Source organism: Dipodomys ordii, unplaced genomic scaffold (genome assembly GCF_000151885.1).
Source record: "Dipodomys ordii isolate 6190 unplaced genomic scaffold, Dord_2.0 Scaffold7, whole genome shotgun sequence".
Taxonomy (NCBI): Eukaryota; Metazoa; Chordata; class Mammalia; order Rodentia; family Heteromyidae; genus Dipodomys; species Dipodomys ordii.
Window position 1 is genome coordinate 18,006,050 of NW_012267223.1, and position 12,486 is coordinate 18,018,535.

At 57.0% G+C, this 12,486-nt stretch overlaps 1 protein-coding gene across 1 annotated transcript; it reads right to left on the bottom strand.

Moving 5' to 3' along the window:
• Positions 1-1,140: 1,140 nt before the first annotated feature.
• On the bottom strand, positions 1,141-4,747 carry Nxph3 (neurexophilin 3). The gene is made up of 2 exons (XM_013037782.1): positions 4,340-4,747; positions 1,141-1,911 (listed from the first exon to the last, which is right to left on the bottom strand). The coding sequence occupies exons 1-2, from the start codon at positions 4,391-4,393 to the stop codon at positions 1,207-1,209; spliced, it is 759 nt and encodes a 252-aa protein (XP_012893236.1). The 5' UTR covers positions 4,394-4,747; the 3' UTR covers positions 1,141-1,206.
• Between the last annotated feature and the right edge of the window lie 7,739 nt (positions 4,748-12,486).

The following is a 12,486-nucleotide window of genomic DNA, read 5'->3' on the forward strand; positions in this document are numbered from 1 at the left end:
CTTGGAGCTGTTCTTGCAGATGGCACCTCTGCCCCACAGGCACTAAGCACAGGCGTTTGCTCCAGTTTCTGCTCTTAGATCTGATCACCTGAAAAGGAGTCTAAAGAGGACACCCTTGAAGCCTCAGTGAGCATCCACTCCAATAGCTGACAGCGTCTTCAGCTCTGGTCTCCAACAATGTACCTGCAGCATCTGAAAAATGGTGGCTGGATGGGGAGGGAAGGGGGTAGCTAGGGCCCTCTCCCCTGGACCACTCAGAATGCAGTACCCTGGGGAAAGCTTTATTCCCTGTTCCAAGAACAAGATTCTGCACACAGAAAGTCGACAGTCAGGTGATTTCACAAGACTTCCCGCCCCTCCCTCCCGCCCACAGACAACACTATGGAACAGATTCCACACAGCTTCCCAGCCTCTCACTGGGTGGGGGGGGGGAGGCCTCCATGGCCCAGAGGGGTACAACCCCAATCCAGGAGAGCCCCAGTCTAACTGGTAGGGCTGACTCTAGAGGGACTGCTCTCAGCAGGGGGAAGGGTGGATGAGGGACACACAGCGCACAAGTGGGCTCCCACCTGTGGCCGTGGGGCTAGAAGGACTACCAATCGTCCTGTCTCAGCGTAAGGATGTTGTGCCGTCAGCAAGAGGGGCAGGCAGGAGTGAGGAGTGCTGGATGGAGAAGAAATCTTGGAAAGGGGTAGCCTGGCTGGTGACAGGTGTCAAGACATTAAAGACCTCAGGGGCCACTGCTTAAACCTCATGCTGTACTGGACACAGTGCAGGACAGGAAGGCCAGCGATGACCCTCTATAGTCCCTTGGAAGCCCTATTTTAGCCATCATCCTAAGTTGCCTATTTGGGATCCAAATGACGAGGTCCCCTCTGCCTGTTGCTGTCCTCAGGATGGCAGGAAGAAGGCCAGGAGCTTAGGGACTTCTCTATGACTTGATCTGGTGCCACACTGATCTGCCTGCCCAGGAACTTAGGGCACAGCATCCACTGCCCAGAACCCACTCCTCCTCCAGTGCTCCTGTGTTCTAGCCTCAGGTCAGGGCCAGCCCTGGGGACCCACCACTTGAGATTTGGTCCTGGCCTCATTTGATCTTGCCTTCTTTCCACCCTCCCTCCCCTGCCCAGTGTCCAGACAGACAGCCTCCTGCCCAGGCAGGCCTGGCCTTCCAACCCTGGCCTGGCCTCTCTGACTTGCCCAGGGTCACCCAGAGGGATAATAGGGGGTATCACTGTGGTAGTTGTAATCGGGGCACACCTTCTGGACCAGCCGGTAGTCCGTGCTGTAGAAGGCAATGTAGACGCAGACGACTTTGAAGGGCTGGGAGCAGCTCCAGGTGGCCGAGCTCTGAGCGTGGTCTCGGGAGCAGATCTTGGCTGGGTCGTGGGTACAAAGCGAGGTCCGGCGACCCCGTTCTACTTTCTCCCACTCCATGCGGCAATTGAAGATTTTGGAGGCCTTGGCTTCAATGAAGATCTGCTGTTCCTGGTGGAACTCCACAGCTTTGCTGGGGGGCACGAGGCTGATGGAGATGTTGCCCTGGCCTGTGGCATTGTGGCGGAAATGGACACTGAAGGTCCCGTTGCCGTGATCCACGATCTTCCCCGTGACGAGCAGGTTCAGGGCCACCGTCTTGATGTTGGAGTAGAAGTCACCCCAGCCAAATATTTTCTTCACTTTGGCTGAGGGTGGAGGGCTGTGTTTTGGACGGTTGGGGGGCTGCCCAAGGACACCCCAACCCTCCCCAGGTGGGGCAAGCAGCCCTAGGAGAGTGGAATTGGCCATGGGGCGGGACTTGGGTGAGATGTGACTCCTTTTCCGAGGCACCCGGGGCCGGGGCTGGCCCTCGTGGTCATCATGCTCAGGGTCCTCTGAGCCAGGGGGACCGTCGTCCTGACCACAGATGACCTGTGGAGGGATTGGAAAAGAGCAACATCTTTGTTTCCAGAGGACCCAAAGAGTTTGGGCCCACAGCTCCTCGCCACTAGCATTATCTCTGCCCCTGTTCCTTCCTCTCTGGCTCAAGCTAAGGGGCTCCTGCATGTTGCTTACTTATACTGGAGTCAGGTACGCACTGCCTTGTGTCATGGTCTCATCTCACCTCCTGACGCGTGGGTCGCCCCATGTCCTCTCCCTTACTATCCTGTTCCTGGCCACTATTCAGAATCTGGAAGGATGGTTAGGAATTGGCTCGAGTGGGCTGGGGCACAAAAGACACAGAGCCCCCACCCCACTAGGCAGGCCCTTAGTCTCATGGGGGAAGTTCAACTGCAAACCTTGGAGACACTCATCTGGGGGCTAAAGTCCCCAATCTAATGGGAGAGACAAGGTCTCTGTGTCTGTGGAATACCGAGGCTGATGAGGAGTCACAATCTGGGTCTTCAAAGAGCAGCAGGTCATCTTAGGGGGCTCCTTCCCTGTCCTGGGAGCTCCCACTGACAGGAAGGGTAGAGCTGTTGCCTCTTGGGACTTCCAGGAGCATGGGTGAGACACTATCCCTACCCTAAGATAACGGTTACTCTTAGATGCACGCAGAACCTGCAAACTGTAAAGCAACGCAGATCCCAGTGAAACTCTGTCAACTATAAATGCAGGTGAGGTTTTGCCAGGATGAGGGGGGAAAACGAGGCATGAATTATGCCCAAGATGGCCAAGAGTGTGGAAAGCCACCACTGTCTCCAGGGGACAGTAATGATGTCATGTCAAGGCGTTAGTTGCTCTATGAAATGAAAGTTGTGAAGATTCCCCTTTCACAGATGAGGACACCGGGTCCGAGATGTTACATCACTACAAGCCTGCGGTCCCTTAACGTCAGCGTTGCCACTTTACCGACGCTCCCAGTCTCCGACCAGATACATCTTTTTAAAAGACTTTTATCCAAGCCCTGGCCCCACCCAGAATGTCCGAGAACACTCTGCCAGGGCTGGCTCTGCTTGTATATGGGTTCGGCTGAGGTGACAGGCCACACCTTGAGGAGGCTTCCTGGAGGAGGGTGGGGACAAGTTCCAGGGCTGACTGAGGTCTGGGGGGAGGGTGAGGGGGGCAGTGGCCCTCAGGAAGATTGGGTGTTTGCTCAGCTTTAGACAGAGAGTTCTCAAGTCCTGTGTCTCTGCCGCCTGTATGTCTATGATCACCAACTCCATGGGCAGCAACTGCTCCTGGTAGTGCTGCTGGGGTGGGGCTGGGGGCAAGCCTGAGGAGCCTAAAAGGGCTTGGGGGCTTCTAGCCCCTCTTTCTGGCCTGTAACCACGCCTGTGGCTGTGTGCTCTGGCCAAGGCCATCTTGGTCCCCCCGTGGTTAAGGTGGACCCTGCCTGCCAGGTCTGGGAGGGTGGGGGGGAGGAGAGGGTCCTAAAACACCCAAAAAGTAAGCCTTTTGGAGCTGGACTCAAGACTGCCAGCTTGTGTGTACTTAAGCCCGGAGGGTCATCGTTGAAATCTGAGAGAGAAGGACAGGGCCACAGGTAGGGGCCGAGCAGGGAAGGGCTGTTCCAATAGTGGAATGGGGGTGCCGGAAAGATGATTCTTGTTTTGAGCGAAAAGGTAGATCCAGGTGTGGACCAGAGGCATCTCCAGGACAAGATTGGGGCCCCAAGAGCGGGGCCGTGGAGCTGGGCAGACGCTAGGTCGCAGGGGTCTGTGGTGGGGTTCCCCATGGTCTTGGGCCGCTAGAAAGCCTCCACCCAGCACCGTGGGGAGCAGGATCAGGGCGCTCAGCTGAGCTGCCGTGAGCGCCCCGGGGCGGGAGCCGCCTGCCCAGGTCCTGTGGGGCCCGGGCTGCGCGCAGCCGGGAGAGGCGAGGAAAACAACAGGCGAGGAGGGCGGGAGCGGGAGGGAAGGCGGGAGGCTGGGACGCAGGGGCCGCCCTGCGCTGGACCAGCTCCGCGCGCTGGGGCACCCGCAGCCTGGGGTTCCTGGGTCCCAGGGGTCAGGGGGTGAAGCCTAGGTCCCCTGACCTGGCCGGTCATCTGCTCCACCCCCCCCCCCAGCCTTACCCATCCCCGCTCCGCGCGTCCCGGGTTGCCGTGCCGGGGTCAGGTCACTGGGCTCCCTCGCTCCGATTCTTGTCCCCGGTGCTGGTGGCACCTCTGGCCACCAGCGGCGGCGGAGTGGGTGGGTCAGCCAAGCATCCTCTCCCCGCCCCTATTAACCCTTTTTGTCCAGTCTCCGGCCTCGGACCCGCCCTCTCCCCCAGCCTCCGGTCTTCGCCTGCACCCCCGGGCTGCCGGGGGGTGGGGTGAGGGGGGAGGGAGAAAGTTTCAGGGCTCCGCTGCTTCCCGCGCTCTCCCCCATCCCCGGGGCCCCCGCCCCTCCGCCGTTCCCCGCGGGCCACTCACCAGATACAGGCTGCCCTGCACTAGGAACACGAAGCAGCAGCGGGTCAGTTGCATCCTCCTCCTCGGCGCTGCCCCCCTCCTCTCTGTTCCTTTCGGGGTCCCAGGCCCCTTCCTTCTAGGGTGCCTTCAGGCGCGCGGTCCCATGCTCCGGTCCCCGGCGGCTCGCGGCCCTCCCTTCAGCCCGACGTCCAGGACCGACCCCGCCCCCTTCGGTCCAGCTGTGCAGCCGCCGCCCCCTTCCCCGAATCCAGCTGCGCCGCCGCTCGGCCCCGGCGGGCGGTCCCGGAGGTGCGCCCCGAGCGCCTCGCGGGGCCCCCGTGGCGCGCTCGCTCGGCCGCTTCCAGACAGGCGCTCGGCGCCCCTCGCGGTGCCCGCGGCTCGGCTCTCGCCCAGATGTGCCGGGGACCTGCGCGCGCGCCCGCCCGTCCCCGGTGCTAATTCCCCAGACCAGACGGCCCCTCCCGCCCCGTCGCGGCGCGCCCCCTGGCGGACGCCCCGGGCCGCGCCGAGCTGCGGACGCCCGCTCCCCGCGCTGCGCCCCGCCAGACTGGAGCGCTCCCGGCGCCCTGGCGGCTCCCGCTTCCTCGTCCCTCCCACTGGCGGCGGCGGCGGCGGCGGCGGCGGCGGCGGCAGGTACCGTGAGCCCAGCCGGTACCTCCGGAGTTAACTCCTCCCCTGCCGGCCCACAGCCCGGGCACCAGGACACTGGCTCTCCAGAGAAGAGGAGCGGTGGGAGCCAGGGGTTGGGGCCCCGCCTTTTCCATCCCTCCGGCCGGGCGCGGGATTTTTCCGTTAGTGGGCATTAGCAATCTGTTTCCCGACCTCCAACCCTAAGCATCTTGGAAAGATCCCCCCGCCCCCAGCCCATTCTGAGAACAGAGAGACACTTAATTTGCTGGAGCCGACCACAACGCCACTCTGGAACACTTGCTTCTGGGCTAAAGGAAGTTCTTCTAAGTGTCTGGCCTGCACTACTTTTGTGACCACCTCTGTCTCCTTCCTCCTCCGCGGGAATAATCCTCAGATCTTAACCCAGTCCCTATGGAGCGTTTGGCCAGGGCCCTGGGCTGAAAACGCCACTAGGCACCAGGCTGGATTCTGGGTTAGGGTTGGGGTGAGCCTCTTGAGAAGGCAAAGAAGGCTTCCCTCCAGCCTGCCCCTCCAGCTCTCTTCACTTGCAGGGGCTCCCAGGCTGGAAGGGCCCCCCCCACTACCCCCTGGATATATGTCCCGGACCATCTCTGGTCTCTGCAAACCCTCAGGGTGAGAAGCTACCCCTGTCTCATCTTCACCTCTCCTTCCAGGCCTTCCAGGCCTTTTCAATCTTCTAGAAATACAAAAGGTCAAGTCCTAGCACTCCTTAGAAGCTGTAAGGGGGAGAAGATACCCCAAGAATTGAAGTGCCCCCCTCCCCGCCTGGGCTTGGTATACAATCTGCCCTATGAACCTCTGAGGTCCAGCCTGGTCCCTGGTTGCAGCCCCCAGTGTACATCCAGCCTCCTCCCCCACCATCTGCCAGGCAGTGCACAGAGAATGCAGATGAATCTTAATATCAGCCTGGGCCAAGTGCAAAGAGGGAAACAGACTGCAGAGCCAACACGGCACCTCCGAGTCCCCTGCATTCTGGGCCCCCTGGACCCTCCAGCATGCAGCAAGTCTTCCCTGGTAGTGCTGGTGAGGGGTCAGGCGGGTCTAGTCAATGCCCCCTCCCCCACAGCCAGAGGAGCAGAGCAAGGAACAGGTAGATCCTGTGTCTGGCCTCTGAGCCTCTGGTCAGGCTGGGAAGAAGAAGCTGTGGGCCTGAGCGTGGGCAGCTAGTTCCGACAATCAGCTAGGCAGAGGCGGAGCTGGGCCCACTGCTTGTCCATTCCAGAAGATCCTGTCAGCAGAGAGCAATGTAGTCCAGGGAGGAGGGGAAGGAGCCAGACACTCCTCCATCCACGCTAGACCTAGACCTGCTGTGTGACCTTGGGCAGGTTACTTTGGTTACTTCTCTGATGTCCATTTCTTGATCTGTTGCAGCAAGAGGGGAATGAGACACGATGTGCAAACAAGTGCGGGCGCAGTGGCTGGCGGGCAGTCAGTCGTAGGAGTGCAATAAATGGAAGTTCTCAGCTCTCTGGACGCTCCACTTCCCACACGTTAGCTCTGGCTGCTCCTCTTCCCAGGTTTGCCCTCACTCCCCTCTTGGTTACTCCTGGCTCTCACTTTCTTCAAGTTTCTGCTCCAAATACATCCATCAACCACTGGTCTAGCCTGTCCTCAATGCCAGAGTCTGGGATAGAGATGAATGGAACACCATCCCTGCCCTCAAGGATCGGATCGGCTGGTGTGGAGCAGAGACATGAAAATCGATAGTTATAACTCACTGGTGAGTGGAGGAACAGATCATCTGAGATGCTGAGGAAGGGAGGCCAGGCAGGAAGGTCAGGGCCAGCTTTCTGGGGAAGGTGAGGAGCAGAGCCTGGCGGAGGGTGCAGGATGATCAAAGATCTGCAGGCTAGAACTGGAAGAAGATTGCCGTTTCTCTAGAATGCCCCACCTTGGGTTGGAGGTGGGGGTAATCAGGGACCTGCTGAGGGAGGGTTCTGTGTGTCAGATCAAGGGTTCGGACCCTTGCTTATGGGACTTGTGTGTGTGTGTGTGCATGCGCATGTGTGCCAATCCTGAAGCTTGAACTCAAGGCCTGGAATGCTGTCCTCAAACTTCTTTTACTCAAGGTTATTGCTCTACCACTTGAGCCCAGTTCCATTTCCTGCTTTTTTTTTTTTTTTGGCACATAATTGGAGGTAAGAATCTCACAGACTTTCCTGCCAAGGCTGGCTTCCAGCCATGATCCTCAGGTCTCAGTCTCCTGTAATAGCTAGTATTACAAGTGTAAGCCACCTGTACCCAGCTAGAGAGGGTTTTTCATTTTTATGGGCCAGTACTGGGGCTTGAACTCAAGGTCCGAGTGCTGTGGCTTAGCTTTTTCACTCAAGACTGACACTTGAGACTGACACTTGAGCCACAACTCTACTTTGCCTTTTTAAAAATTTCTTTCATTGGTGGTTCACTGGAGATCAGAGTCTCATAGACTTTCCTGCCCAGGTTGGCTTCAAACTGTGATCCTCAGATCTCAGCCTCCCAAGCTGCTAGGATTATAGGCATAAACCACCTGTGCCGTTTGAGAGGGCTTTTGTAAGAGGGCTGGTATTATAGTCAGATTTGCATTTTTGAGTGCTTTTGGAGAATTCATTAGAAAGAAGAACTCCTAGAGAGAGAGAGAGAGGGAAGAGGAGAGAACCAATTAGGAGACACACAGTGGTCTGGGGGAAACTAGAGACATCTCTTGGCAGTAAAATGAAATTTAGTTGCTGCTGAGATGAAGTACTGCAGGAAGAGAGGCAAGGTGTTACCCAGTTTCCTGGCTAGGACAACAGGGTGGGTGATTGGTGAGGAGGCACCGTGGAGGGGGTGGAAGAGAAGGGTGATGGGATCAGTGTGGGCTGGCGTCAAGTCTAGGGGGCTGTTGACCTCTCCAGGGCAGGAGAAAATCTGGGGCATGGAGGGTCCCAGAGGAGCAGCAGGTACGGAGGGAGGATCCCTGAACAATCTGATATTGAAGGCGTGTGTAAAGAACCCCTAGAGGCTCCTAACACGAACAGGAGCAAGGTGAGCAGGAGGCACTGATCTCTAGCCAAATGGCTTGCAGGTTGTGTGTTTCTGGAGTGGGGGGAGTGGGCACTATGCATGTTATAAAACCAAACTCTCACGCAAAGGGAGAGGATGCAAACCTCACCTCAAAAGACCTGGGCGCAGGAGAGTCAGGATTCAGTCCGAGGTGTGTCTGCCCCTCAGGGTCACCTCCCTGCAATCCCAAGCCCCTCCCCACCACAATCTGCACACTTTAGTATAAGCAGGGTGGTACGGAATGCATTCATTCCCACCCTGAAACCCCTGGCTACTTCTGCACCCACCCACCTGTGTGCATCCTAGACCAGGGCTGGCTGAGTGTTTGCTTAGCACTTCTACCACGGTCGCCTGCTTCTGTGTCGCTACGGACACAATCCCGGCTGGAAGGCTCACACTTCCTCCTCCGGCCTCCCCCGTGCAGCTGGAATGTAAACAACACATTGGGCACCCGGTCAGGGGCTCAGCAAAGGCATGGGAGATGGGGCTTCTGATGGGAACGGTATGGAAGGCAGAGAAGGAATGCCCTTGAGCAAGCTGGAGTGGAGTGGTCTGCAGAGAGGTAGAGTGGAGCATTATTGTCAGCAATCTTTCATGTTTAGCCGGCATGTTTAAAGTGTTCAGATGGAGAACTAGAGGTAAGGCATTATTAGGGAGGCCCTGAGGGAAACCCCCTAATTCAAATAAAGGAGACCAAGTTCAGATTCCGGAGAGCTGAAATACTGTGTGGATGAGCCCAGGTGGGAGGGAAAGGAAAGAACCTTCCAGGCAGAGGAAGCAGCTCATGGAATAGGCCAGAGATGAAAGCAAGCCTAGAAGAGGGGTTCTGAGGAGGACCAGGAGGATGAAAGACTCATTTGTTCCACAAATAGTTATCAAGTATCTACTTTTATGTCTGGTCTTGGGTGGGTGTGGGGTGCAGCTCTGAACAGGGGAGACTGCAGTCCTCATTTGCATGGAGACTTCGGGCTAGGAGGGAGCCAGATGAAATACCTAAGCCCAGGAAACAAGGCCTCATTTATCTGGGGCCTGAAGGATCAAGAGGCCAAGGCTGTAGGAACAGGCCTTCAAGGTCAAGAGAACAGCATGTGCGAGGCCAGAGGGACCTGGGAGTGGGGGTGGGAGTGGGGGAAGGGCACTGTCCATAAGAGTGCTGGGCCAGGGGCTTGTGATGAGGCGTTGGGGAGTCAAGCTACCTGCTCAGGGTTTTCCGTGACAGAGGTGTCTTTGTTTTTGCTGATTAGGAGTGTTCAGCAGGATTGGATTTCTGTGCTGGTGATACCACCAGGAAGGCCACTCTGGCAGGAATGTGGATGCAACAACATGGTGGCTCAGGAGGCTGGGAGGTGAGGGCAGCCTGAGTTAAGGAAGAGATGTTCAGGGATGGAAGAGAGGTATCTTGAGGACAGGAGAGGATGATCCTGAAAGGTGTCTAGCGGGGAGGTGGTATAGACAAGGGTTAGACTCTTAACATAGGGGAGATGAGGCATCAGAGCTGACTGACCCCACCCCTCCCAGCTCTCTGGCCTAGGGAACAAAAGTGTGTGGAAGTAAGGAAGCCACATCCTGGCTTGGTGCCTGGAAGGTGCTTGGGGGCTCAGGCACAGGGAAAGCAGGTATAGAGTAGCGCTCAGACTGGAGAGACCAGCCTGCGAGGCCAGTGAATCTGAAGGGTCAGCCCAGATCAGAGCAGCAGAAGATCTGGAATGGGGAGAGGCACAGTGGGCCCCTAGCCCAGAGCCAGTTTCGTGGAAAGAAGGGGACCACCCCCCAGCAGGAAACAAGAGAATCAAGGGGACAACAAGGAACCCTTGATCTGAAAGGCCCTCGGGAAAACGACTGTACGTACCTCAGACTTGACTTTTGGCAGTGCTTGGCAGTGCCCCTGTCTGGCATAGCCCTTCACCAGCCAAGAGAGACCTCTCCTGGGGGAAAGTGGAGTCCAGCAGCATTAGGGTTGGGGTCTGGCTCTGATATCCACTTTCTGCTATCTTGAGTCATCTCCCTTCTGGGGCTTTAATTTTCAGGTCTGCAAAGGGAGACCACCTTATGGGGTGAGCATGAACGCCGAGTGAAGGCATCAGGCTCTCTCCTGGGCATGGTCTCCTCCCTAGTCTCTGGATGGAGCTGGTCAAGGTGTTTTCTTTGTAAACAGTGAAGCACAGATGGAAAGGAGTCATGCTCATGTCTTCCTGCTACATTTTAGTGTCTTGGGAGGTGAGACCCAAGAGGGAAGAAACAGGTCCTGAACAAGGCCACTAGACTCCAGGGCACCTGGCAGGGAACCAACATCTGGCATCAGGCCAGTGGCTGCCCCCTCGGCCACCTGTCTACTGGATCCAAGTCACTGTGGTCAACAGCAGGGCCGCAGGGGGAGATTGAGAAACCGGTGTGAGGTCGGTGCGTCCCCTGGTGGACATTCAGGAGAAGGCAAGGCCCGAGCCACCGGCTGGGGGCGGCAGCCCTTCCGATTGCTAGTGCCAGGTGCTTAGATTCCTTAAAAAAGGAAAGAGTAGTGTTGAGGGCTGGAGAATGCAGCTCCGTTTACCTAGTACGTTCCAAGCCCTAGGTTCGATTCTCATACTCGGAGGTGCCGTTGAGCTCGTAGACTCTAGAGCCAGATCTCCAGGTCCCCATCCTGGAATCACCACTGAGCCTTGGGTGAATCATTTCACCTCTCCGCGCCTCCGTGTCTTTGTGGAGGAAATCACTAGATCAGCGTCTAGCAGAAAGCCAGGGCTCAGCAAGTGCTGGCGTATTGTTATCTGCACACGTTTAGTCATTCAAGCCCCGGAAGGCGGATCTGTTGATTGAAGTAGCTCTGCCTGTTTGGAGACCGTGGTTTGTGCAACTAAGGATGTGAAATGGGTCACTGCAACCAGTCAGAAATGTCCGCTTCCTTTACACCCTGAGGGCACCAGTGGTGGTCGGGCACCTAGTGGCATCGTGGGTGGCGGCCACACCAGGGTTCAGGGGTCTGCACCTTTTTGGATCCCTTCTGGATACCGAAGCCAGAGCACAAGTGACAGCCACCTGCAGAGGTCGAGTCTTCTGGTCTGGTTCGGGGGTCACTGGCCAGGCCTGCCCCGGTGTTCCAGCCCCATGCCAGCAATAACAATCATTTCCAGGCGCCCAGATCCCACCCCTCACTCCTGCCTTTCTATTTCCAGGTAGGTTGCGACTCCTGGTGGCCGATTGAAGAATAACAGTGGTCTTCACCTCACCTCCACCGACATGGCCTTTCCTTACTCCTGAGCTCTTCTGGGTCAGACTCTGCTGTGCATCCCCACGTTGGGTGGGGTAGGGATCAGGGACTGGATTTTGAGGTTGCAGGTTTGGGAACGACAGATACTGCCAGAGCATCCAGGAGTTCTTCTACCTCTCCAAAGCAGCCGTAAGCTGGGCTTCTCCTGAGGAAACAGATCTAAGGCTTTTTTTTTGATCGGTCGTGGGGCTTGAACTCTGGGCCTGGGCACTGTCCCTCAGCTCTTCAGCTCAAGGCTAGCGCTCTACCACTTGAGCTACAGTGCCACTTCCGGTTTTCTGGTGGTTTATTGGAGATAGGAGTCTCACAGTCTTTCCTGCCTGGGCTGGCTTTGAACCGCAATCCTCAGATCTCAGCCTCCTGAGTAGCTAGGATTACAGGCGTGAGCCACCAGCACCCGGCGATCTAAGGCTTTTCGATTCCAAACCTTATCAGAGATGAGGTGGGGGGCTCTGAGGAAGGGGCAGGGCTATGGATGGTAGCCAAGGAGCTCAGAGACAAGGCTTCCTGGTTTTCCCCTCTATATCATTTGGGGTGATTGTTGTTCCTCTTTCCCCCAGGATTTCAATGCACAGGATTTCAATGTCAAGGGACAGAGCATAAAGAATCTATGTATGGCCATAGTCTGTCATCAAATGCAGCCATGAGGCCTAAAGGACCAGCAGAAGATGGAGAGGCAGCAGAAGGATGCCTCCTGGACACTGATCTTCTGTCCTGCTGCCTATTGGGTCACCATGGTGCGGGGCTGTCTATACTTCATGCAAACTCAGCACCTGCTTGCCCCCAGGGCCCTGCCAGCTGGTGGGAAGCTTGGCCTCAGCCCAAGGACAGAACCTGTCCATCCCTGAACCCTAAGCTTGAAGTCAGCCACCTCTGGGCACACTGACTCCCCAACTCAATGCATTTGTCACACTCCATCTATGGCCCATATTCTGTCCCATGGAGGCTCCACCCTTCCTTCGCCTCTGGTTTCTCTCCAATCACAATCACACCTTCCCCAGCCCCCAGGCCTCCAGGCCCCCCACCCCCGGCAGGCTACAGGACTTTTGATAATACTTTTTTTTTTTTAGTCTCTCATGGGGCTTGAACTCTGGGCCTAGGTGCTGTCCCTCAACTCTTCAGCTCAAGGCAAGCCCTCTTACCATTTGAGCCACAGAAAACCACTGGTTTTCTGGTGGCTAATTGGAGATAAGAGTCTTATGGACTTTCC